A 27,290-nucleotide genomic window follows, 5' to 3' on the forward strand; every position below is an offset into this window, starting at 1 on the left:
AGCCAATCAGATTTGGGAGAACGACACATGCACATTGCAAGTGTGTGACATTTCACCTGTGAGGCCCTGCACAACAATGTGTGTGTTGTGTACTGTATGTCTTGTGCCTCCAACTCTGAGAGAGGATATTGTCTCCTCCTTGTTCATCCTATAATGCTTAATCGCATTGGTTGTTTTTAACATAGTCTAATCACACATTTCTGCTCAAAACCCACATGATTAGCCAACAAGAAGGGAATCATATAAAATGTTTTCTATCTATTGATAGAATTCAAGATTAATTTCAAATCATACACAAACTTCCTAACTTACTCTGGAGATACTCTGCAATTTCGGGGCCCACAGATCCAGAGCCGTCTCTCCCGGGGGCACCTGGTGGCCCAGGTGGGCCTGGAGCGCCATCTCTAGATGAGCCACCTGGAACAAGAAGACAAAGTCTGTGGTCAGACAATTTATCGGAGACCTTGAACTGTATCTGCTGCCAACTGCTGCCAGCAGCTGGAGAACTAACGGCTGCAGAACTAACGGCTGCAGAACTAACGGCTGGAGAACTAACGGCTGGAGAACTAACGGCTGCAGAACTAACGGCTGCAGAACTAACGACTGCAGAACTAACGGCTGCAGAACTAACGGCTGCAGAACTAACGGCTGGAGAACTAACGGCTGGAGAACTAACGGCTGCAGAACTAACGGCTGGAGAACTAACGGCTGCAGAACTAACGGCTGGAGAACTAACGGCTGGAGAACTAACGGCTGGAGAACTAACGACTGCAGAACTAACGGCTGCAGAACTAACGGCTGCAGAACTAACGGCTGGAGAACTAACGACTGCAGAATTAACGGCTGGAGAACTAATGGCTGCAGAACTAACGGCTGGAGAACTAACGGCTGGAGAACTAACGGCTGGAGAACTAACGGCTGGAGAACTAACGGCTGCCGAACTAACGGCTGCAGAACTAACGGCTGGAGAACTAACGGCTGGAGAACTAACGGCTGCAGAACTAACGGCTGGAGAACTAACGGCTGGAGAACTAACGGCTGCAGAACTAACGGCTGGAGAACTAACGGCTGCAGAACTAACGGCTGCAGAACTAACGGCTGGAGAACTACAGGCTGGAGAACTAACGGCTGGAGAACTAATGGCTGGAGAACTAACGGCTGCAGAACTAACGGCTGCAGAACTAATGGCTGCAGAACTAACGGCTGCAGAACTAACGGCACGGACTACAGCGTATATAATGCCAGTTAGGGTACCTTGTGGAAACTGCACCTTGTGTATACTGTTTTCCTTTACTCTTACTCATAGTATACATTCAGAAAAAAATTCGTTATTGTCTATATTTATTGTAACATATAATATAACTGATAGGGCAGACAGAGCCTCATCTGCACCTTTGTTTATACTGTTTACTTTGCCCATAGTTTTATATTCAGATCTAATTGTATTGCCTATATATGTCTTTCTACTATTACCCTGACCATACATGTACCCCACCCCCTCCCCTTAAGGGGATCAATAAAGGAATATCTGATCTTATCGTATCTTACCTGACCCGATAAGCTGTTCAGATTGTGATTGGCTATGTCACCTGTCTGTCATCAGAGCGGGGTATGATGAGTGTGCCTGAACCGCCTAGGCCTCTTATCTTATCTTAGCTTATCTTATCTTAACTATGTGCTCCAGATGGAATTTGAAAGGTCTGTTCCTCACCGCTGGAGCCTCCTGGGATTCCTGGAGAACCAGGGATTCCTCCATCACCTGAAATGAACACATGAACAGACTTTTCATTTGACGTGGGACTGAATAAGGTTGAATAATGTATGGGGTGGGAAAGGTGGCAGTTTCCAATGACTGCAGTGCACACTAATGCTAGGGTTCCATTGTTGAAGACTAAATGTGTTTGTGCGCGTTCATTTGATTCATATTTAGTTTTATTCATATTTAGTGTGCCTATCAGTTCAAATGGAACCGGAAAGAAAAAAAACGACTAACCTTCTAACTGTCTTTTACTATTATGCACTTTGATACTAAGGAATCTACCTTGCCTATATTACTACCTACTAGGGCTGTACCGAATGTAAATTTGTTTTACATTCAAAGCTTCTATTGAAGTTTTCGAATGAAGCTTCGAATGTCTGTCATCATATTATATGACATAATCAACAAAAAAAATTAATTAAAAAAAATTATAATAATTGATGATTAAATGAGTATTTCTTTTATGAAATCAACTTTCTTTAATGAATATAACTCGTCAGTTTCGTCAACATAAATAATCCAATAAGGGCACGGTTGGTACGAAAGTGATGGTGACGTCTTGATGGAGCGCCGAGCGCCAAGCGGATGCAGATAGGCTACATCATTTATGATAAATTATTTATTTAAATTTGTATGACGAGTCATATACTATAATAGTATAATACTATAATATTAGTGTAGCCTAATCTTTATCTGCAACTGTGAAGAAAAACCCCATTGGTTTAAACAGAATGAATAGACACATAAAAAAGAAATAATAATTCGAATGTTGATTTAGAATTCGAACGTCAACGTTATGAATGAAGCTTCGAAGTTCTACTATGCAAATATGTCTATATACTATTGTGTACTCAAATTGAGAGCGGGGGAGAAACGTGATTAGTCAACCTTTTTAACATAATGGGGACTCTCGCTTTGGTTGCTCTCCACTTCTCTCTGGTCGTCAGTGTGGAGGAAATGAGCGGGAGCCAGTCAATTAGACTTGGTTATTATTACAGATTTATTAACTCAAACAGAGTATCAAAATACAAGTTAGCCAAGAGTTATGGCGGATGACTCCACAAGTCCACAGGGTAGAAGGCCAGGATACCCAAAAAGAGCTCCAGAATCATGTTCTCCGTAGACCTTTATACCTGACCAAAGGGGTGTGGTTAGGTGACCAGGTAAGAAAGAGATAGGAGGATTATGGGGTCGGGAGTGGCTGAGAAGGGGTCGGAGGGAGGAGGGGTGACAGGATGTCAAGGTGAGCCAGGCAGGGGGGAGGAGGGGGAGACACAAAATGGGTATTCGACATACAAAGGAAAAGTGGGGGAGGTGTTAAGACAGGACATCTACCACATCAGCAATGGGACCATAGCATAATGTTGGCTCACTCTGGACGCTGTTGTGACATTAGAGTGCATTTCACTGAGTATACCTTTAGGCCCCTCTGGACCAGGAGTTCCAGGAGGTCCCCGAGTGCCAGGCTGACCTGGGTAACCTGTGGTTAAAAAAACAAAACACTGATTAAACATCTGGTTATAAGGCTTACGTTTCATGAAGTTGTACTACTAGTGAGGCCAAAACACATTGGACTGTTTGGACCAGTGCTGTAAATTACAAGTTTTTGAAATTCTATTTATTACCAAGATGATATTTAGGGGGGTGTACTACTGTACAAGGTCAACCGTAGATAGTGACACCACATAGAAGTGTTATACACCGTCTGAAAGCTGGGACCCTGATGTTTAATTTGAGATGCAGCTTAGTACTGTGTCAATTACTGTGAATGAATGAATGAATGAATGAATGAATGAAAACTTTATTTAACAGATTGCAGAATGGGTACAATACAGTACGGCTCAATACACACAATTGTTAAGGGGATGCAGACCTGAGAAAGTCGTTTGTCTTGTTTCCATCAGGGTCCCCCATTTTCAATTCATATAGACATTTATGACATACACAACATACATGACATTTATGACATAGGGACATTTAGGTATTTAGTACTGATACATTTGTGACATAAACGGTATTCAAATATACAGTACTGTTACCCCTAGATCCTGACAGAGTATATACATATGATGGGGAGGGGACTGTACTTTAGGAGGGGGTGGGTGGGTGGGTGGGTGGGAGAAAAAGGGTTTTTTCAACCTGCAACTTGTCCCTGTCAGAGACCAGCAGGGCTGAGTCGTCCGCGAACAGGAACGAGTTGCAGTCACAAGCTGATGACCTTTCATTTGCATAAATTAGGAACAGTAATGGTCCTAGTATGCTTCCTTGTGGAACACCACAGCTCACTGGGAGGGGGGGGGGGGGGGGGGGGGGTAGTGTACCGTTTACCTTCACCATCTGTTCTCTCCCCTCCAGGTAGGATTGCATCCAGCTCACAGATGAACTATCAAAACCAATTGCTTTTAGCAATTGGTTTGGCAAGCACCTCTTTTCTGAAAATGGCTCAGAACCCCCTATTGTCAATGCATCTAGACAACATTATGCACTATCTTGTTTGGCCCAGCTCTCAAGTATCATGGTGCTGTCATTAACCTAAAGGGCTAAATAGGTCATTTTATATAGTGAGGTCAAGTAAAAAAATTAAAATTAAAACATATTTGTACTGAATGCAAAGAACTGCATGGTTCTGATCCTAAAGTGCATGGGACTAGCATACATTGGGCATGGATGTAAAGACGAGACTGTTCTGGTTCCATTGAGCCCATAGACCACTGCAACACTTCTGGTATTCTGAAATCATGGGAGAGAGAGCGGCACTTTCTCGGCCGAGCTATAGTCACTTTTCCACATCTACTCCCGAACTCTGCATGCGCAGATTGATAAACCTAGAAATCCAGAGACTCCGTGGGCAATCTGCACATGCGTAGTTCGGGAGTAGGTGCGGAAAAGTCACTATTGCTCGGCCGAGAAAGTGCTGATCGACATGGGATTGCTCTCTCCGTGTTCAGGAGACTCAGGCGTATAAAAGTCTATTGGATCATGTACCACAGCCGTACCTATAACCACTAATGTCAAGGCTCTCATCCACATTCATTCATTTTCTCCCCCCACTGTCTCTACCATGAGCTCAATGTAACGCGGAAGTGCAGTGGTCTATTGGTATTCAGATACCTTGAGGTGAATGGTCAAGGGACCAAATAGCCGTGCCAATTCTTCACCTCAAGATTATGCTTATTTTTGGAGCAATTTAGCCCCTTTCCAGGTAAAATAGTCTCAGAGGGTTAAAGGTCCCATGCATTATAAATGGCCTTTTCCTGTGTTTAGCATTGTATCCTAGCAATTGGGGATTATATCAATGTGGTCTGTGTCGTTAATTATCATATTGACTCATCAGTCTAGTCTCGAGTTCACGAGATCTTCCCTCACTCAACTAAGCTGTTCTGATTTGACGGTATTTCTGACGTGAATAAGGTACTGATTTGCAGTAACGTATGGTTGTAGCGCATAGTGTAACCCGACACTTCCTCAAACAGGTTTTGACAGAGGCAGAGAACGAGCAAGCGAGAGAGAGGGAGAGAGACAGATAGAGAGGGAGAGAGAGAGAGGGACCGGCGGGACCGTGCAGAAGTGTGTGTAAATGTGTGTGCGCCATCTCTCTCCCTCGTCGGAGCCTTTACACACAAACGTGACTGCGTGTGTGTCAGGGACGCATCTCTCCTCTCTCTCTCTCTCTCTCTCTCTCTCTCTCTCTCTCTCTCTCTCTCTCTCTCTCTCGTGCTTGCTCATTCTCTCTCTCTCTCTCGTATGTATCACGCTGTGTGGGTGACTGTCACTGAAATCGCTTATGGGCGGAGCCCATCCAATAACAGCCTGAAATCCTGAGCCTGAAAAATTATGCTTTTGAGTACTTCATTAGATATATAAAACAATGAATTTTTTTGAAAAAAAACTTACAGATGTCTTCCATAGACTCACATGAATTGTGTAAAGTTGCCCAAATAGTGCAAGGAATATCAATGCATGTCCCCTTTAAATTATATATTTGCCTATTTCTGCAACAGTCTTGAAATTGCATAAATTGGCTATGGCTGTAAAGCCAAGACTCCAATTATATTAAATGTATGATGAAAGTCTTCATAGTAGCTCTTTCCATGCGGTGACACCACTTCTTTTTTCTTCTTTTTTTCTTTTCTTGACTTCACTGTATAAAATGAACTGATTTATGATAATTACAGCCTTATGAAACGTTACATCCATAAACTAGACAGATGATGTATGGCTTGCCTCAGTATGTTTACAATAAGTGGGATTTAATTTTTTTTTTTACTAGCCATCCAATTGCCAAAATCATATAACAATTATTGATACCAAATCACACTATAAACCTTTCTAAAGTGTTCTTCGACGTCTCTGGGTCTAAATGTGTTTTTGGGGGGAGTTTTCCCTTTTTTCCCTTCTATTCTCGGGGGGTAAAATGGTTCAGTGTTTCTCCAAATTCATGTAACTAATGGTATCAAGACAAAAATTGCTGCAGCAATTTATTAGACATAAATAAGCATAGGAATGGCAATCATTGGGCGGCTACGTGGCGTAGTGGGCAAGGCACTCGCCACGAAATGCTGGAGACGCTGGGCTCGTCAGTTCGAGCCCAGCGCTCCACATTTGCTTTCAGTTTAGCTGGTCGTCCACAGTAATACACATTGGCCGTATTACGGGGAGGGAAACTGAAGGCTGGGGATCGGGCGTTGTGGACAGCGACTCCTACAGGTCGGTTGGTGCGCCTGCGCAGTAGAATCAGGAAGTGTCGGGGGCAGCGTGAGCCTCCCACGCGTTACTCCTCGCCACTGAGAGATCGAGCTGCGCAGGTGAAAAAATGCGACTGCTGTTACCTCAAGTACCGGAGGGGACTTGTGCTATGTATGACTTAGTCCACATTGCAGCCGGCTTGTGGGAGGCAAGAAACAGTGTTCGTGACAGGGGAGGGTTGAATTGGATGATACAAAAATTGGGATGGGAGAAAATATAGAAAATGGGGGAAAAAAGTGGATAAAAAAAAAAAGGAATGTCAATCATTAGGCCGTCACATAATGCACATTATTAGTGTGAAAGCTGTCCGGCGGGGAGTGGAGAATGGGGGGTGGGGGCAATATATTCAGGCGCGGTATGAAGCACTCGTACCTAATGTGAAAACATACTTACCAACACCTGGATCCCCGGGGCTTCCTGGCAGACCTGGCTGGCCTGGGTCCCCTGAAACAGACACCATAGATACATTATTATTAATCAACGATTAACGATCAACCTGCCACAGCTACTGTACATGATGTAGGTCACTGAGACATCATGGGTTTGTTTACCTGGGTATCCAAGAGGTCCATGGTCACCTACAGAGACAAGAATATATAATGATTAGATTATAACTGTAACAAATTCATGATAATCCTTGTTACATATCTGTAGATACTATATCTATATCTGTACATATCCCTTACCTACTCTTACTAGTTAGGCTGCTGGCCAGTATGACTACTACCATAGTGTCTTTATACCCGTATCACTGTACATTAATACAACAACTCTGTACATACATGTACATCTGATTAGCAATATTACTCATTAGTACTAATTTATATATTTTATACCCAGTTTAATCACCTGTACTATTGCACTTTACTGTTACATTTGCACTCTGGTTGGATGCCAAACGTCTTTTCCTTGTACTGTTTAATGACAATACATTTGTATTTGATCTAATCTTAATTAGACAGACCTGGTGACCCCGGAGGACCTGGGGGTCCTGCGGGTCCTGGTGATCCAGCGAAGAATGTTTCTGAAAAGCAAAATTGGAAAGACCACCTTGGCTTGACTTGACTTTGGGATAACCGTGCACGATAAAAACATGTAATGTATATTTATATCGCCCGAACGACAGTGTTCATGTTAGCTTTCATTCCAATCTTTTCAAATTTGTGCTGCACATTTATGACCCCTAGAGGATGAACCCTATTGATTTTGGTGACGCCATGACCTTTCCTCTAGCGCCACCATCAGGCCAAACCTTTAATCTCAGAATGAGTGTATATCAAATACCCTTTCTTCCAATCTTTTCTAATTGGCTGTGGACATTCATGACCCCTAGAGGAAGAAGCCTTTTCATTTTGGTGACTCCATGACCTTTCCTCTAGCGCCACCAACAGGCCGAACCTTCAATTTTCAAATTAGTTTCACATTTCAAATGAGTAAACTGGTATCCAGAGATGTGTCTACTCATGTACAACAACTTGGTCATAGGGACGGACCTATGAAGCCCTCCATATTGGAATTCCCACCATCTTGTATTGTTGGAAAAATGTTTTTTTGCCGGAAAAGTAAAATGAGGAAACTGGACCCCCCCATCAGTCTAATCCAATGGGGTGCAGTTACACAGGGAGAGACGATAGGGGGCGGTATTTCCCCAATGGAGCTCAGAGAGAGGTTGCTGCACTAGCGTGAGGCTCGATTGTAGAAATATGAATTAAAATCGCAAACAAACAAAAAAAGACAAACAAACGCTATAGCGTTGCTGGCATTCAACGGGCGGCATGAACTAACGACATAAAGCGTCCGTGGCACTCAAAGTGTTAAGAGACAGAGATCCTAAAAGAAAATATATACATTCCAGGGGGAAGAAACTGGAGGGGGTTGGGTGGGTGGGTGGGGGCCGGGTTTGGACATTTACCGGGGCTTTTGAGGTGGGCTTTTGAGGTGCTTTGGTACCATGAGGTGCAAGCATAATCGTAGTACCCTTGAATGAGTGCTCCTGTTAGAGTCTTCAGGGTATTCTTGTTTACAAGAGAGGAGATCCGGTACAAGAATCTTGTTCGTTGGTTGACTTTTTTTATTACATTGGTTGCCATTTTGTCACAGGAAAGATTTGCCTCTAGGATGGAACCCAGGTATGTCATTTCATCTTTCCTTGTGACAATATTGTCACCCACTGTAACAGAGAAGCCGTTGGCCTTGCTGAGTTTGTTATTTGATCCAAAGAGAATGGATTCTGTTTTACACAGGTGTAGTGATAGTTTGTTATCAGCGAGCCAGGTGCAGATTCTGCCGAGTTCAGAGCTGAGGGCTTTTTCAACCTGTAACTTGTTCTTGTCAGAGACCAGCAGGGCTGAGTCGTCCGCGAACAGGAACAACCTTAACAAATGTTAATAATAATAATAATAAATTCAATTTGTACCGCACTTTATATTTGTGAAAATCTCAAAGTGCTACAGGAGATAAAGATAAAAAAAGTTAAATGAATAAAAACAATTAAAATGAATAAAACAACCAATGAAATGGAAGAACATAAAAATAAAATTATAAAAATTATAATAAAAATTAATATAAGTAAAATTCACCTGACAACCTTAACAAATTCACTGTTCATACTTTTTTGCACATTACTGCTCAATTGCACAGCCCTGCTAAATATTCCATCCCACTGTATTGTTGTTTTTAATTCTAATTACTTAGTGTATATACTTGACCACATTGTGCACAGTTGTACAGCCCTGGCCATTCCATTTAATTTTATTCCACCTTTTAAATGTTTTATTCTCCCATATAATTGTCTGTCCGTCAATGTCGCACCAGAAACAACCAAATAAAATTCCTTGTATGTGAAAACTACTTGGCAATAAAGACTTTTATGATTCTGATTCTGATTCTAATTCTGATTATCACCAAACTTGCTGTGCAGAATCTGTCATCATCATTTACAAATGTGTAATTTTACGCTTGGTAAACAGGAAATGATAACACACTGTCTGATTTCCACCAAAGTTGACAAATATGTTTGCCAAGGAGGCCTGTGAAGTTCTGTGTCATCTTGCCTCATGGTGGGCGTTATTTTCATAAAAATAAAAACATTAGCTACTCCTCAACAGCTTGGATTAGAGGCACGGTCACAAAAGGTGGATTGAATATTCTGGTCATTCCGGGATGTACCCGTTGTGGGTCACCAACAGCACATGTCTAGTTAATAAATGCAATGTACATTCAAGACACTGAAGAGTGAGATTTAGGTTTGAGGTTGTCTTTGGTACATTTGCTAAAGAACAGAATCATATTGTAACACCTGCACTCTATCTACGCACATGTTTTGTAAGCTATTAAGCTAAAAGTATCATAGGCTACCCGGCACTCTGTATGTGCAGTGCATCGACCTAGTTTCAAGAATCATGTATTCAAGTCTTCCCTCAACATAAATCTATGAATAGTCTGTGTGTTGAATCTATCTTTTCAGAAAGCTTGTTTATTTGTGGATAGGGGTCTATTATTGCTGTGATAATAGAGCTAGATTGCGGTTGATGATGTATGAGACCAGAGACAATTATTATTAAAAACAAAACAAAAACAATAACTTTGTAGCCTTCAGCCTGAGCTGCATCTCTGTGCTAACAGGTCTGGGGAAACAATGTTGAATGTGTTACTGCTTGGGTGTACGGCGCAAGACACCAGAGAGTACATCTGAGAGTACTTTACTTTCTTATTGAAAGGCTATGACTGTAGCTAATGTGTTTGAGCTGGTATCTCTGTCTCCTAATGTGCAAATGTCTCCTCATTTGGACCTTACCCTAAGTTGTGTACCTCATTTCATCTCTGCATTGTACCTCACTGTTACTCATTTGACTCTGTATTGTATATTGTATATATGTATATTGACGGAACATTCCTTTACTTACTTTCTACTTACTTCTTAATAACTTTTTTTTACTTACTTTTTTTACTGTAATTAAGCACACTCTCAGGGGCTCATACAGAAACAAGCATTTCATCATAAAGTATTCTGTATTTTATTATGACAAATAATAAACAAACTTGAACTTGAAACTCCTACCTGAGGTGGGCACAAAGCTGCCAGGCTCTCCCTTCTCACCTTCAGGTCCAGGTAGACCCGGAGGCCCTTCTTTAGTTTCACCTGGAACAACAGTTCATTGGAGTAAAACCAAAGAACATCTCCTTTCTAGCTTTGTACACATGGTGCGAAAAAGCTTCATGTTGCTGTGCCAAACAACATACCCTGATCTCCTGGTGGGCCAGGGGGTCCAGCCAATGGGGGCCCTGGGGGTCCTGGTGGGCCAGGAGGTCCAGCCAATGGACCTGTTTGCAATAAGGGATGACAACATTGAAATCGATATTAGATGGGAAATAGCATCTGGTATCAGTTCTCCTAGTGATGATGACGTGAAATAACACCTAAGATACAATGATATATATATTCTTTATATTACATTTGTTCTAAAATGTTCTTATGTACCTTAGTTGCTATTGCATGTACATATATGTGTTTTATTACATGTATATGTACATACATATCAACTATTCACCTTTTTATTCTCCACCCATCGATCATCCATAGCAACACTAAGTTGGGAGATCCCCCTTTGAACAGCCCATCTGAGGTTTCTCTCCTCCATGTCGCCTGTGGTGCTTTTTTCCTATTGCTAGGTTTTTAGTGAGTTTTTTCTTATCTTCATTGGGGAATGTCTGTGAGTGTTGCATATTTGGATTTTATGGTGTTTTTATGTTCTTGATTTATTGTGATGTTTCTTCTTTTTGGGGGGGGGGGGGGGGGGGGGCTTTCTGTATTTTTCACCCATCCCAATTGAGTCGTTATGTCAATTCCCTTTCTGGTCGTTGCAGGCACTATCCCCACTGTCGGCCTGGGGATAGTGTAGAACTACCGATACATGTGGAGTCGCCAGTCGCTTCTTTTCACCTGACAGTGAGGAGTTTCACTGTCATAAGTAACGAACATAATGCATGCAGAGGTTCACGCTATCTCCCCCAGATCCCCTCCCTGCTGAACAGGCACCCCGACCGACCAGTAAGAGTCGCAGTTTACAACAACCAGGACACATACCCCACCGGCTTCCCACCCGCTAACACTGCCAATTGTGTTAGTCGCTCCTGTGACGTTTCTTCTTGACTTGTTTAAAGAAGACTTGTAGGCTACAGCCCATGGGGGCATTACCTTGTGATTTCGGGCTTTACAATTTTTTTTAAATTTTATATAAAGACAGAGGTACTCACTCTCAGCTTTAGTGGCGCTGACGGTTTCCACAGTCTTGACGCTGATACCAGGCTCTCCCTCAACCCCTTGCTTTCCCTTTTCCCCATCCGCGCCCTTCTCTCCCTTCACTCCCCTTTCTCCTTTCTCTCCTTCATCTCCTCTGTCTCCCTTTTGACCTGGAATGAAGAAAATCCTCTTTGATTAACTTTGAAATTAACGATTGTACATATCAAAACAACTATATATTCAAGAAAAGCAACATCAATATCCAAATCCGACAATGTGTCATTTAGTTCCATACTCACAGTGGGTCAAATAATTCATAATAGTAAAAAGAATATATAATAATTAAGTCAAATGTTTTCACCATGTTGTCCAGGAAGACCGGCAGGGCCGATGGGACCAGACAGACCGGGGGGTCCACCAGCACCTGAAGGCCCCGCAGGGCCCGGGGGTCCAGGGATGCCCACTGAATGGGAGCCAGCTTGAAACAAGAGATTATATTAAATTAGATTCAAATGTATTGTCTTGTACAGCACAAGTACAGTACAATGAAAATAAGTTGGCATCCAACCACAATGCAACAGTAAAGTGTATAACATACAGTATGCGGTATGTTATACAGTGTAACAAGTGATTTTGCTAGGTTTTAGTGAGTTTTTCCTTACCTTCGCATGGGGTATGTCTGGGAGTGTTGCATTAATTTATTTTATTTATTTAAAAATGTCTGGACTTCATGGTGTTTTTGTTTTGTTTTTGATTCATTGTGATGTTTCTTCTTGACTTGTTTAAAGAAGACGTGTCCGGCCCATGGGGACATTAACGTGTGTTGTCGGGCCTTACAAATACATTTGATTTGATTTGATTTGAACCCTTTCACTGCCACACTACCAAAGGTTAACCCTTTACTATCACTGATAGTATGGTAGTAAGCCATACTGGCCAGTTGTATAACTAATGAAGTAGGTATGGGATATATACAGATATAGATATAGTATAGCGTGTACATTATGTATACAGGTATATAAACTGAAATATTCATACAGATATGTATAGTGCTGTCAGGCGATTAAAAAAATTTATCTAATTAATTACAGGATTTGTAATTAATTAATCTAATTAATCGCATTTTAATCGCATAACCATTTTATGCCTGATATTCTATAATCATATTTCGAATTGCATGTGTCCGGATGGCAGAATTCAGTACTGTACTGTATCTACAAAACCTTCTGTTTAATCATCTTCCATCTATTAATTTGCTTAGATTTTTCAGGTCTGGTCAATTTGAGCATAGTGTTATTCACAGTCAAAGATAAAAAAAAAAATTTATTGATATTCTCATTTGGTTCATTACAATTTACTCAAGCCTAGTAACAGACACAGTATTTCTGACACTGGGAATACATTCCCTGAGATCCATAGATGTCCCTAGAATCAGATACCAAGAACATGCAAATGGACCATAAAAAAAATTAATTTTTTAAATGTGTATTCTACGTACGTATGGAATGAATGAGATAAAAAAAATAAAATAATAATAATTCTTTTTTTCTTGTAATTAATTTTGAGTTAATTTTCATAACGCGATAATTTGCTGTGTAATTAATTAATCTAATTAACGCGATAAACTGACAGTCCTAACTATATATATATATATATATATTACGGTATACAGTGTTATTGTACATGGCTATTATACAGTGTTATATATGGGTAGGTATAGGTTGAGGTAGATAGTTAATTGTGATTAATTGTGTAGAGCGAGTGTAAGGCAGTTCAGAGTTTGTATGGTGTGAGAGAGAGAAGCAACAGTGATCAATTTCAATAGACTTTACATGATGAGATTGTTTCCTTGGACTGAACCCATGGTTTGTCTCTCATGCTTCCAGCTTGTGCAGAATCATGGGAGTTTGATGGTAACTTAAATTTTACCTGCATGGTACCGGTACTACGGACTATTGTAGAAATAATTTACTATGATACTGCCATTGTATAATCCAATTTAAACCATGATATTAATGGGTAATATCATAGTATTTATGATGGAAATACTATGATGTTTTCTTTCCTGACCAGATCCAAAAAGAGAGACCACATTTCTCATCTCTAATTCCCTGTGAGTTAAATCATTGGGTCTCATTCCCGAAAATTTTTCAAGGATATATTCTGGAAGACTTATCTTGGAACCACTGAGACATAATCTATGACAAGTACACTCTGAGTCCTGAACGTGCTGGAGATATGTCTTAAGTGGCTGAAACGGTCGCAGAAATTATATGATCTGATATCTGCTTGGAGAATGGCATTCTGTCGTAAACTCCAAAGCGCGTTCCCGTTCAGCTCATTTGCATACAAACCACGCCCCCGACAGTCCTTATAAAGCAACTGTTGACGCAGCTGTGTGAAATGTAATGGCGGAAGTGCTTTGAGAGCCGCGTGATTACGAAACCTAGCGTCAGTCAGTGCCAATCAGAGAGCGTCTCAGAGAAATGCGGCTAGGTTTCATAATCACGCTTGCGCCCATCAAAACTAGATTAGATTAATGTATTGGCATCATATACAGCTTGCGGTACACACCTGCCGCAGCGCGCGCGCACACACACACGCGCGCGCAGTACTGTATATGAATGAATGAATGACATATAATATATATAGCCTACGGGCCGGCGGGCGTAATGAATGAAGCAGTATGGATTATTATTCCATAAACCTATAGGCTACTGTTCATTCGTAGGCGCACACAAGACTTGTTATGGAATATTAATGCAGTCTATTTACCAATTAGCTTTAGTTCTTATTTATTTATCCACTGTAATTTCAGTGTTGGTGTATAGGCTATATAGTGTATTTCAATATAAGTTTAATTGATATATTCGAAGGAATGCAGGTTTATAGTTATCAACCCCCTCCAATGTACAGTAAATTACCAAGTATGGTTTTGTCAATATTCCAATGTACAGTTTTGCTTGTACAGTGTAAGTCTACCACCCCTCCTACCCAACCTCCTCCAACAGTTTCTACGTCAAATGTACTCTCTTTTCTGGACTCTTTTTGTATCACAAACAGTACTGTATTTGCAAATCTGGTATGTCATAAATGTATAGATGTAGCAGTACTGTCTATCTGTGTCGTGTTTGTCATATATGTTATGATGAATTGAAAATGGGGGACCCTGATGTAAACAAGACGAAATTCTTTCTCTGGTCTGCATCCCCTTATGTAATTGAGCTGTACTGTACTGTACCCATTCTGCAATCTGTTAATAAAGTTTTCAATCAATACCAATCAATGGGATACATTGCATGTTGACCTGCATTCTTTCAAATGTATATAATTAATCATTAAAACAGATGTATAACAAATAAGAAATGCAAATTCCACAGAAGGCATTAAATTATTATTATTTTCAATCATTTCACAATAATTGCATAATTGTGTTTGAATATCTGAGTAATTAAAGTAATTATACATTTGTCCAAAATAGCTGGTTCAGATATGGTTAATCCAGCTGCCCTGTGATCAGATGAATCCATATTATTTATTTTTCCGACATCAAATGCGTAATTTCTTATCGTACAAATATTGTCATATTTATTTTAATTATGATCAAGTAATTAATTCCAAGGAGGCCTGTAGCGTTAACATGAAGGAATCACTATGAGAACACAGTCTGTCAAGTTATAATAAAATTTTAAATTAGTCAATCAATCATGAGATTTGATCGTGGGCTGAGAGCATATTTAAGTGTGCTCCTCAGCACTCTTAGATCTGCTCTCAAATAAGATCTCAGGAAAATTTGAGGACTCCCACTCCCAGCCCTAATATGTCTTAAATAGGCTGAAATCTGGCTAAGACGAAATATTTTGTCGTAACTTCGTTCGAGAATGAGACCCTTTTGTTATTGTTTGTATGTTACTGTAAGCCTCTAGATCACCCTCAATCAATCAATCAATCAATCAATCAATCAATCAATCAATCAATCAATCAATCAATCAATCAATCAATCAATCAATCAAAACCTGATTAGGGCCTCTTGGCTGTTTCACAGTCTAGGCTAAAACTAAAGGGTAATCTCGCAGTGGCCCCAAGACTGCGGAATAACTTTTCCAAAAACATCAGATCTGCTGAATCAATTGAATCAATTGTGAATCAAAATCTAAAAGGAAAATGTATATATATTTAACTTGTTAATCTTTTCACTGTGTATGACATATATGCTTTTTTATTACTATGTTGTGTTCTGCTTCTCTTTCTCCTGTTCAGTGAAACACCACATAAAGTTGACAACTGAAATGTCTTTCTCACCAGCGTTTATGATTTTGCCAGGTTCTCCTGATTCACCTAAAAGAGGAGGTACATTTTTAGATCACATTAATAATAAATGTATTTTATATAGCGCCTTACATATGGTATCTCAAAGCACTTTACAGACATTGCATTACAGTACACAGTACATGGACATACACAGTACATGTCACAATTCACAATTAAATCACATTTCACAATGACAACATGGTGGGGATACTACAGAGAAAGGGAGACAGCTTAGAGACAAGACAGAGAGAACATTTTAATAAATAGTAACAATATAAATAAATAATATATAGGTGTGTACAGTATAAATGTAGGTGATGCAGGGGTTGGAGGGTCAGGAGTGAGAGTATGCCAGGTTGAACAGGTGGGTTTTGAAGTGGGACTTAAATGTTTCTACGGATGGGGCTTCTTTGATGTGTGATGGGAGTTGATTCCAGAGTCGGGGAGCAGAGGAGGAGAATGATTTGTTTTCTGTAATGATGTAACAGTAATTATACTGTTCACCAAACCTAAAGGATATTTCAGTGACTATAGAAGGGAATAACACATTACCTTTGCCACCAGGCTGCCCTGGGTGTCCTGCAATTCCTGTGGCAAGCAGTCACATGGAAGATAAAACAAAGTCAAATATTATGGAGAAATTAATATTAATAGTACTGTACATTATACCACACTATACAAGTCATACCTGGGGGTCCTTGAAGCCCAGAGGTGCCTACAGATCAAATAAGAATAAAAGATTAAATGACTAAATGAGATTCAGTTTCAGATGGGTAAATGTTTTTTGTTAAGGGTCATAGTCGTTGAATGGTGCGGTGTGTGAGTGCGGTTGTGTTCTGGTACCTGGGAGACCTGCATCTCCTGGAGGCCCTGAGGGGCCTCTTACACCTGGCAACCCAACTGAGCCCGATTCAGCTGGAGTTAATCAAGGAAATCAAGCTGTTTATCTTTCTGTCACGTTTAGTCTCTCAATAACATACTTCATTTGGCATCTTAATTAGCAACGAATTGTCTTAATCAATGGGTAAATTGACACAGTGGAATACAAATGCATGAACGATGCTCTCCTGAAACTGATAATCCTGATGACTGGCATGTCATCAAAAAACACTGTCCCTGCTCTATTGACAAAGTATTGGAAAAGCCCATTAAATGAAAAATACGTTTTCCTTCCCTTTTGTCTGTACCTACTTCTCATCTACGTATCACTATGTAATAATGTGATATATTGGTATTGATATAAAATATCCAATACCAATACATTTATATTTTGAACTGCGCCCTCCAATGTATGGTTATTTGGGATGTCAATAAAGTTTCTTTCTACATTTTCTCCCATCCCCTAATTTAGTCGTTATGCCAATAACCCCCTGGTCGTTGTGCTGCAGCTGTCGGTCTGGGGAGAGTGTAGACTTAGTAGACTTAGTAGACATGTGGAGTCGCCAGCCGCTTCTTTTCACCCGACAGCTAAGAGTCTCACTGGGAGGGCGAAACGTACACAGAGGTTCACACTATCTTCCCCAGATCCCCTCCCACCCAGTAGGAGTCGCTATTGCAACGACCAGGACTTGTACCCCCAACGGCTTCCCACCTGCGAACACTGCCAATTGTGTTTGTAGGGACGACTGACCAAGCCGGAGGTACCCTCTGACACCGGGATTTGAACCCCCGGGTCTCTGTGGTAGTGGTGAGTGCTTTGACCTCTATGCCACCCAGCCGCCCCTGAGTCTGTGTTTCTATCTTAGTCTGCTTTTCTATTGTCTAAAATCATAGGAATAACAGTAAATTCTGTTTTGGGGTAAAAAACCTTAATATAAGGTATTACAAGGGTACAAGTATAATAATGTTATTCACCTCGGGGGCCCTTTTCACCATCAGCTCCAGGAGCACCTGCAAACCACAATGTTGTTTAGAGAGAATAGGTTTGAAATATAACAACATAATAACATAATAACAGGTTACACATGACCTTGCTATTGGATTTTAGTAGTGGTATCAGCTCAATATCGGGTGTAACAGTGAATATCTGGTACAGGAATCAGTATTATTCATCCCTATCTAGGTTTACTTCTTATTCTCAACTGACCCACAGATCCTTTAGGTCCCGTATCTCCTTGTGGGCCTTGGGTGCCGGTTGGTCCTGGATCGCCTTTTATCAATGGAGAGAGAACAGAGTAAATTCAAAGTAATCCGTTTACTCTAAAGTACAACTGAAGTACAGATACCGCCCCAGTATTCATAGCATTCGGTTACATCACCATCGGAGACATCTTGGTCGGCTAAGGTGATTGTAATCGAGTAACGAGGTGATCGTCATTAAATTACAGCTGTGGCCAATGAGCCGTGTTGATGGCATTGTGCCATATTGGTGGGAAGCACGGTAGCACAATGAAAGGAAGTGGACATGGCCGGTTAGCCTTCGGGAGAGGTGTTAGTTGGACAATGCCTAGGCTAACCGGCCATGTCCACTTCCACTCATTGTGCTAAGCTAGGCTAACCTGCAGCCAGATAGCTTTCTACTGAATGCACAGAGGAAACTGGTATCTATCTGCTTGTCTCTCTCTGGAGAAGACGGTAAGCTAATTTCCCCAAATGTTGCTGTGTTTCTTTAAGTGCTTTTTACAGTGGCCTTATTAACTTTACATTTATTTTGTGGCCATCTAAGTAGGAGCTGTATATCCAATATGAAGCACAGCATGGACTGTGCTGAGAAAATGCCCTATCCTCTACCCTACAACATAGTTTAAAAAAAAAACATTGTATCCTCTTTTTCTCCGCCTGATTTTCTATGCTTTTCTCCCCATCCCAATTTAGTCGTTATGCCAAATCCCCCCCTCCCCTACCTGGTCGTTGTGCGTATGTTCCCCCTACTGGTCGGTACAAGGGAACCCTGAAGTCTACCACATGCTTCCTCCGACACATGCGAAGACAGCCAGCGGCTCTCTTCTTTCACCTGGCAGCGAGGACTCTCATTGGTGAAGTGTAACGTGTGGGAGGTCACGCTGCCTTCACCACTTCCTGCCTTTCGCTGAGCAGGCGCCCAGACCTGACCTGTAGGCGTCGCTGTCCACAACGCCAGATTACCACCCTCGACTTCCCTCCCGCTAACTCAGCCAAACGAGTTAGCGGAGATTGTATGACAATCGGCCCAAGCCGCAGGTAATGCTGACTCCGGGAGTCGAGACCGCAGCCTCTTGCATTGGTGACGAGTGCAATCTCCGCTACGCCACCCGACCGCCCAACCCCTACAACATAGTTGATGGAAATACCGCTAGGGGTCCAAAATTCTGAACTTCCCCTTAAAAATGATTAGTTTAAAACTATAAACAAGGAAAACCTAGCCTGGATTATTATTGTAATTCCACACATGATGGATAAAACCATGCTAGCAGCACACACCTGCTCCTCCACGCTTCCCCTTCTCTCCCTGGTCACCATTGGGCCCCTGTTGGCCTGGTGCTCCTTGGTCACCTGGAAGAAGGTTGACAGAAAGAGTCAATCCAATCCATCTTCTTCTAGACAATTGCCATTTTGAAGGATTATTAGCATGTGGGTTCCATTCTTGCTTTGATGTGAGTTCACATATCAGAAACCATTTCCAACTCATGTGCTGAGTTTTGAGCATCCCCAGTGTATCTTAGGTACATTTTCACGGAATCCCACGGAAGTGATGAATCAGCACAAAATGGCTACCAATGGCAAAGCATATTGAACAATGGTCTGATATATGAACTCATATCAAGAATGACATAGGACCCACATATAAAAATGGCAGTGTGTTATCCTGGGACACAGTAGCAGTCCCTATAAGACAAAGCATTGCTATTTCTTCATCTACAATGAGACCTTCTCTAATTTGACAACAAAATACTTGTGAAAAGGTCTCTATACCTTTTGGCCCCGGGGTCCCGGCCTCACCACGGAAGCCCTGTTGCCCTGGAGTGCCTGCAGACAGATCACAGGTACAGATCACATAGCTTGTAAATAGGGCTGTCAGTGTATCGTGTTAATTAGATAAATTAATTACACAGCAAATGATCACGTTATGAAAATTAACTAAAAGAATATTTAAAAAAAAATATTTTACTTATTTGAAAAAAAAATGTAATCTCATTCATTCCATTAAAACGTAGAATAAACATTTACAGAATATTTGTTTAAATGGTCCATTTGCATGTTCTTGGTATCTGATTCTAGGGACATCTATGGATCTCAGGGAATGTATTCCCAGTGTCAGAAATACTGTGTCTGTTACTAGGCTTGTGTAAATTGTAATGAACCAAATGAGAATATCAATTCAATTCTTTAAAAAAAAAAAATTACTGTGAATAACACCATGCTAAAATTGACCAGACCTGAAAAATCTAAGCAAATGAATAAAGGGAAGATGATTAAACAGAAGGTTTTGTAGATACAGTACTGAATTCTGCCATCCGGACACATGCAATTTGAAATATGATTATAAAATATCAGGCCTAAAATGGTTATGCGACTAAAATGTGATTAATTAGATTAATTAATTACAAATCCTGTAATTAATTAGATACAAAAATGTAATCGCCTGACAGCACTACTTGTAAACACATCCCTGATGATAACCACCATATACAACATCAACCCATCCATCTACACTCATTGCACACACATCCACATGCACACACTCACTTTAACAACACTCACTTTAAACAATCAACATAACACTCACTTTAGACACTTTAAACACTTTAACACTACACCATATTCTATCTATTTAAAGAGATGTGCACTACATCCATACCTCCTTTTTGTATTTAGCATTTTTTATATTTTTTTTACCTCATTGCCTGCGTTTTTACTTCACTGTACTTAGGTTGTACCTTAGCTGTATATTTGTATAGTGTTGGGACTTTATTTCTCTTCTACTTACTTTTCTTTTTTACTGTGAAGCCCATTCTCAGGGGCTCATACAGAACCAAGCATTTCACTGTAATGTACTTTATACGTGACAAATAAAAGCAAACTTGAAACAGACACAATACTGTATGAGATCCACATGGAAGAGGAGTATTTACCTGGAGTTCCTGTTGCACCCTGTGCTCCCGTTGTACCTAAGTCACATAGGGGGGGGGGGTTCATGTTGTCATATAAAGCTAATCAGTTTAAATGTGATTCTCTGCAGATCCGGGTCTACTGCATGACGACATGTGATCTTACCTTTAGGACCCATAGGTCCCACACTGCCAGCAGGTCCAGGACCTCCCGGTTGGCCTGGAGATCCTGTTAAAACCAAGTGATACAATAGTGAGAGATTGAAGACCTCAACACATAGAGTTATCTGATGGCTATGGTGTCTTTATGATGTTAGTTAATGAGATAAACACTTATACTGTATGCTATGGTATACCCATACACAAATGCACTGTAGTAAAACTATAGTATTCCTGTGTCTTTTTCGTTTGTACCAAATACTATGGTAATGCCGTAGTATTTCTATGGTAAAAGTCCACTATAGAAAGACTATGATGAATCGTGTGTATACAAACTAACACAGGAATACTGTGAATCACTGCAGTATTTCTGTGGTAAATATCTATATTACAGAAAACCCCCACAGGAGTACTATAGGTTTTATATAGTTAATTATGACATGGGTACCTTTTTCTCCTGTCACTCCAAGTCCAGGGGGCCCGGTCTCTCCACGAGGTCCCATTGGCCCATCTCGGCCCCTCTGGCTTGGGGGACCCTCTGCACCGGGTTCCCCTGTTGAGAAATGAGGAGATGCACATATTGAGAACAGAATATTCTGTTTCTTTCTATCCTGGTATTTGGAAATGTCCTAAGTGAACAGGGACGTAACACAGTAGGTGTCAGGTGGTGGTACAGTAAACGTTCAGGCCCAATCCAAGTTACAGATGAATTACTGTTTGGAATCATTACCTGCACTTCCCTTTGGTCCCCGCGGTCCTTCTAATCCAGCATGGCCAATCTGACCAGGAGCACCTAGTAAAGAACCAGAGTAGAGTCAACGGGTTGGTCCATCTCTCTTTCATTCTTCATTCTTCAGTTAGGGTACCTTGTGTAAAATGTATACTGCACCCTGTTTACTTGTACTCTTACTCATAGTATATATTCAGATTAAAATTCTTCATTGCCATGTTTATTGTAACATATAATATAACCGGTAGGGCATACAGACTCTCATCTGCACATTTGTCTACACTGTTTATTTTTATATGCAGATCTAATTCTATTGCCTATATTTATGTCTTTCTACTATTACCCTGCCCATACCTGTACCCCCATTCCCCCATGCTGCTATGATGCTCGAATTTCCCCAAGGGGATCAATAAAGGAATATCTTATCTTATCTTAAGAGTCAACGGGTTGGTCCATCTCTCTGTCATTCTTCACAATCAACACTAGAAGGAGTCATCACATTCTTTTGCCTTTTCTTAAATGTTCTCATGCCAATTCCCTCCTGGTCGTTGCGCTGCCCTACTGTCGGTCTGGGGAGGGTGTGGACTAACACAGGCCTCCTCCAATACATGTGGAGTCACCAGCCGCTTCTTTTCACCCGACAGCGAGGAGTTTCACTGGGAGAGTGCAACGCACACAGAGGTTCATGCTATCTCCCCCAAATCCCCTCCCTGCTGTACAGGCGCCCTGACCGACCAGTAGGAGTTGCTATTGCAACGACCAGGACTCATACCCCACCGCCCCCCCCCCTGCAAACAGTGCCATTGTGTTCATAGAGACGTCTGACCAAGCTGTAGGTACTGCTGCCTGGAATTGAGCCCAGGTTTCTGTGGTGGTAGGTGAGTGCTTAGACTTCTATACTACCCAGATGCCTCAGAACCATCACTCTTACCTGGTAGTCCAGGGAAACCATTTTCACCTGCAAAATAAACACATCTTTTGTTAATGCTTCATTACCTTCATCCCGCAGTGGATTTGTTTCATAATTGAAGCCTGATGTTTTTTAAACAGTGTTATGACCAGAATTATGCATCAGCAATGTGACATAACAGTAACTGCATACTGACCTTTGGTTCCTGTAAAGCCTGGGGTACCTGTAATCAAATAGTTACAGGTTAGTGATGAATGTAAAAAAAACAAGAATACTTTTATTAATTTTTTTTATTAATACTTTAAGCTACTTTTATTTCCAACAATTATCTTGTGATTATTACCTGGGGCCCCTGGCTCTCCTCGTGCTCCTTTCATTGAGTATGCAAGGCTTTCTAAAAAAAAAAAAAAAAAAACACTTTCACGTTTGTAATAACTTAATTTTGAATTTGATTGATGGAGTGATTATCCTGTGAGAAGCTAGAATCCCTCCCCCAGTGTGTTTTAATTTGATTGATGGAGTGATTATCCTGTGAGAAGCTAGAATCCTTCCTCCAGTGTGTTTTAACTTGGTACCTATTACAACATCGGACTGGAGCTCCTTCCTGACCAGCTGCTGAACGGTCCTGTACAGCGCAGCACTGTCCTGTCCCGATCCGGTACCAACTCCGCCCCCTCCTGGCCCCGCGGCGCCCAGGTTAATCCCGTTGTCTGCGCGGAGCAGAGAGGTCCCTGTAGAGCTCTTCTCTGCGTACGCCGACTCTAGCGGGTCAACGATGTTGATGATGGAGGACGAAGAGTAACGACTGGCGCTGGCCGAGGCAGATCCGCTGGCGGCCTCTAGAGCATCCACGCGGTTCTGCAGGCCTCTGATTTGCTCCGCTGTGAGATTGAGCGATGGATGAGCAGACGAGGAATGGAGAGGGGAAAGGAGAACAGGGGGAGAGGGATGGGTGGAGGACACAAGAGAGAGGGAGGTGAAGAAAGAAAGAAATTGAGAGGCAAAACAGATTACTGACCACTCCTGTGTGATCATCTCCATACTGAACTGGTGCAGACAGTGTTGATGGATAGCAGGAGAGTGCACAGCCAATTTGGGTGGGGTGGGGGGGGGGGGGGGGGGTGCATGCGGGGTACTTTCTAAATTGATAAGGCCTATTTTCTTCGTGGATAGTAGTATACAACTAACAACTAACCTTCTTACTGTCCTCTACTGTCATGCACTCTTCCTAATATACTAACACAGTGGTTCTCAAACTTTTTACACCAAGTACCACCTGAGAACGTAGCTGGCTCTCCAAGTACCACCATATGACCGGCGTTAAAATACAGTCTATTCAGCTATGCGTAGTTCACGCAGGAGGCAAATGTATTCCTAATACCATTATGTATTGTTAACTTTTGTCAGACACAGCCACAATGTACAAAGGGATAGCACTAGAACTAGCAAACGCTTCCACACAACTCATACAATGCAAGGGGCATTGAGAACATAATAACTAACATTCTCACATAGCAAGTGAGAAAATTAAGAACAACTGTATTTCAGCAAATGTACTTAATTCTCTCTATCTCTCTCTCTCTCTCTCTCTCACACAGCAAGCGATTGTCCATCATTCTCTCTCTCTCACACACACACACACACACACACACACACACACACACACACACACACACACACACACACACACACACACACACACACACACACACACACACACACACACAATTATTTTGTTACAAAAACTTAATTTCCTGCATTCTGGTGCAGGAATTTTTGAATTTTTACCCTTTAAATACCAGTGTTTGTGATGGGCATCACAAATTATTGTAAAAAAGAAAAGAAAACACATATTTAATACATTTTTTAATGTTTACCCTTTAAATGCCAGTTTGTGTGATGGCATCACAAATTATTGTTAAAAAAAACACACAAAAAGTAAAATATTTTCAATATATCAAATGCAAAGTACATTTTTCTGGGGGGGATTGTTACAGGCTAGGAATGTGTCAATGATTAGCAGCAACACATATTTTGATGGATATTTTGTAATGTCAGATCTTTTATCTGACATTACAAAAAATCTAAAAATAAATGGTTATGATCAGGGCTGAAGTTGAATTAAAGATTTATGACTGTTTAGACTGCATTACTCTCTGTCACAGTGATCTCCTGGTTGTTCCCCACTTAGGTTATCTAACTATCGCGCCACCGCAACCAGAAACACTGGCCTGGCCTGCTTCTAAGTTCAGTGGCCTGACTGCAAAATTTTTTTTTACTGGATGTTTACTGTTAATGCCTGTGTGTCTAATTTGATGTTATGTTTAAAAAATTATAATAAAAGAAAATTGTAAAAAAAAAAAAAAAAAAATAAGAATGTGTGCTTTTTTGTAAATGTTTTCAAGTACCACCAGCAGTACCACCAAGTACCACTAGTGGTACGCGTACCACAGTTTGAGAACCACTGTACTAACATATACTGTATACTACTAACTCGACACTGCAGCACTCAAGTTTGATCACTTTGATGAACATTGTTACTCAGCTGATAGAATGGTACCCTTCCTGGGCCCCGTTCCCCGTACCTGGATAACTGAGTTAGCCGGATAACTTTCGGTGAAGTCTGACTTAAGCCGGACTTTCCGGTTCCCCGAACCTGGATTGTCCAAATCACCATGACAACAGATCCAAAAGTTTGAGCCTGGTCGAAAGCAGGGTTTAAGTTCAAGTTAGCCGGATGAACCATCGCCACGCCCCCGCAAAGAAGTGACAGCGCGTTTCCTGAAATTATTCCCACAGTCTAGGATCTGCGTTATACCATTCTGAATTACGTTTTTGTGCTCCATTCTTCCAGAGGGGTCTTTTGAAATGTAAAATAGACCCAAAATGCTGATACTAAATTCACTTTGTCCTAAATAATGCACGTTATATACCGTGGCGCTCGCTCGGTGCGATGTACACATTATGTGGTTATTTTAATTGTAACTGGGATTAAGATGTCTGATGAGATGCGCTGTTTGACGGATTTGAGAAATTGAATGAGCCGTTGACGTCACATTAATGAATGAGCATAAAGAGATAAAACTTCATTCAAAATAAAGAATATTCTAAACACGGGTCTCTCGTTCATTAATGTATAAACAATGAATTTATCCCATCTGGCACAGTGGCGCAGCGGTAGTGCTCAATCCTGGCAACCCGGCGACCGGTGTTCCAAACCCAGTGTTTCCAATATAATTTTTTGGAATATAATATTAATGATTATACGCCAAAGTAGCCTAGTTTTAAGTTAAAATATTATAAATCTACATGCATTGAGGATGTCATTCTTTATATAGCTCTCAACGTGCACCAAATTGAATTATTCCTACATCGCAAAAAGAAGGGAAAGACTAGGTTTCGAACCCCGGTCGTCTGCGTGAAAGTCAAAAGAAGAACCCGTTACACCACAGTGGAGATAAGTAAAAGATCGACCTTACATCAATCAATGGGTAAGAGAGCCGTATCGTTATTCTGTATAACAGTTTAACTAATTATTTTCGCTAGCAAGATCTCATTTGATTATTCAATCCAGCAGGCAAGTTTAAATAAATATAATCTGATTGATTGAGGTAATGAGGGACTTAAAATTAGCCTATAGATAACGCATTTAACTTGTCGGCGAGGCGATTGAGCCGTACTGCAATATGTTAATAAAGTTTTAAATCAATTAATCAATCAATGCCGCTAGAGAATCAGGATCTCTGCTATCGATACGTGCTGGCTTTTCAACTGGAGCGGCCGCGCGCACTTATCCTGGGTCTCAAGCCTGGTTTGAGTTAACGAGACTGAATCCACCTTCGAGGAACAGGAAAATCCCGGCTTCAAACATCGGGTTAACTGAATCTGGATAATGACATCTTGATCGACTTAGTTGAACCAGGTACGGGGAACAGGGCCCTGCTGACCTCCAAAACTTGTAAGTCGCTTTGGATAAAAGCATCAGCTAAATGACAAACGAAATGACTAAAACATTTAAATGTATACATTTCCAATAATATATATATTTGGGGGGGGGGGGGGGGGGGGGGGTAGGGCACTTGGGGCAAAAGGGCAGGGGCTCGAGCCCCCCTTCGGCCCTATCTGTTTACGCCACTGATGGATAGACTGTAGTCTTACCCAGGACGCTGAGTCCGATGAGGAGGCCCAGGAGGAAGAGCAGCCCCAGCAGGAGGCCCAGCAGCCACTTCCACCAGCTGCAGCAGGAGCAGAAGCTCAGGCAGGACTCATCCTCATGGATCTCTGAGAGAGGGATGAGGACACCAGCCAGAGACGAAGGCTTTAGAACTCATGTACCGTACTTTTCTGACTATAAGCCGCGGCTTTTTCCCCCATTTTTCGACCCTGCGGCTTATATAACGGTGCGG

The 27,290-nt window shown here is 41.3% G+C and overlaps 1 protein-coding gene across 1 annotated transcript in view; it reads right to left on the reverse strand.

The window, feature by feature from the left end:
- LOC311231361 (uncharacterized protein) overlaps positions 1-27,290 on the reverse strand; it is a 77,227-nt gene that overhangs the window by 24,966 nt on the left and 24,971 nt on the right. The window contains exons 17-43 of the mRNA XM_084317920.1: positions 27,043-27,165; positions 23,460-23,765; positions 23,228-23,278; positions 23,081-23,107; positions 22,906-22,932; positions 21,975-22,037; positions 21,693-21,797; positions 21,252-21,314; positions 21,110-21,145; positions 19,950-20,003; positions 19,458-19,529; positions 18,145-18,207; positions 17,913-17,948; positions 16,902-16,973; positions 16,747-16,773; positions 16,611-16,646; positions 16,050-16,085; positions 12,109-12,225; positions 11,762-11,917; positions 10,748-10,828; positions 10,566-10,646; positions 7,470-7,529; positions 7,057-7,083; positions 6,899-6,949; positions 3,177-3,239; positions 1,712-1,759; positions 313-417 (exon numbers count right to left, since the gene is read on the reverse strand). Coding sequence (XP_084174046.1) covers positions 313-417; positions 1,712-1,759; positions 3,177-3,239; positions 6,899-6,949; positions 7,057-7,083; positions 7,470-7,529; positions 10,566-10,646; positions 10,748-10,828; positions 11,762-11,917; positions 12,109-12,225; positions 16,050-16,085; positions 16,611-16,646; positions 16,747-16,773; positions 16,902-16,973; positions 17,913-17,948; positions 18,145-18,207; positions 19,458-19,529; positions 19,950-20,003; positions 21,110-21,145; positions 21,252-21,314; positions 21,693-21,797; positions 21,975-22,037; positions 22,906-22,932; positions 23,081-23,107; positions 23,228-23,278; positions 23,460-23,765; positions 27,043-27,165 — 1,986 coding nt within the window. The remainder of the gene's footprint in view (positions 1-312; positions 418-1,711; positions 1,760-3,176; positions 3,240-6,898; positions 6,950-7,056; positions 7,084-7,469; positions 7,530-10,565; positions 10,647-10,747; positions 10,829-11,761; positions 11,918-12,108; positions 12,226-16,049; positions 16,086-16,610; positions 16,647-16,746; positions 16,774-16,901; positions 16,974-17,912; positions 17,949-18,144; positions 18,208-19,457; positions 19,530-19,949; positions 20,004-21,109; positions 21,146-21,251; positions 21,315-21,692; positions 21,798-21,974; positions 22,038-22,905; positions 22,933-23,080; positions 23,108-23,227; positions 23,279-23,459; positions 23,766-27,042; positions 27,166-27,290) is intronic.

This window comes from Notolepis coatsorum, assembly GCF_963971535.1.
Source record: "Notolepis coatsorum genome assembly, chromosome: 7".
Taxonomy (NCBI): Eukaryota; Metazoa; Chordata; class Actinopteri; order Aulopiformes; family Paralepididae; genus Notolepis; species Notolepis coatsorum.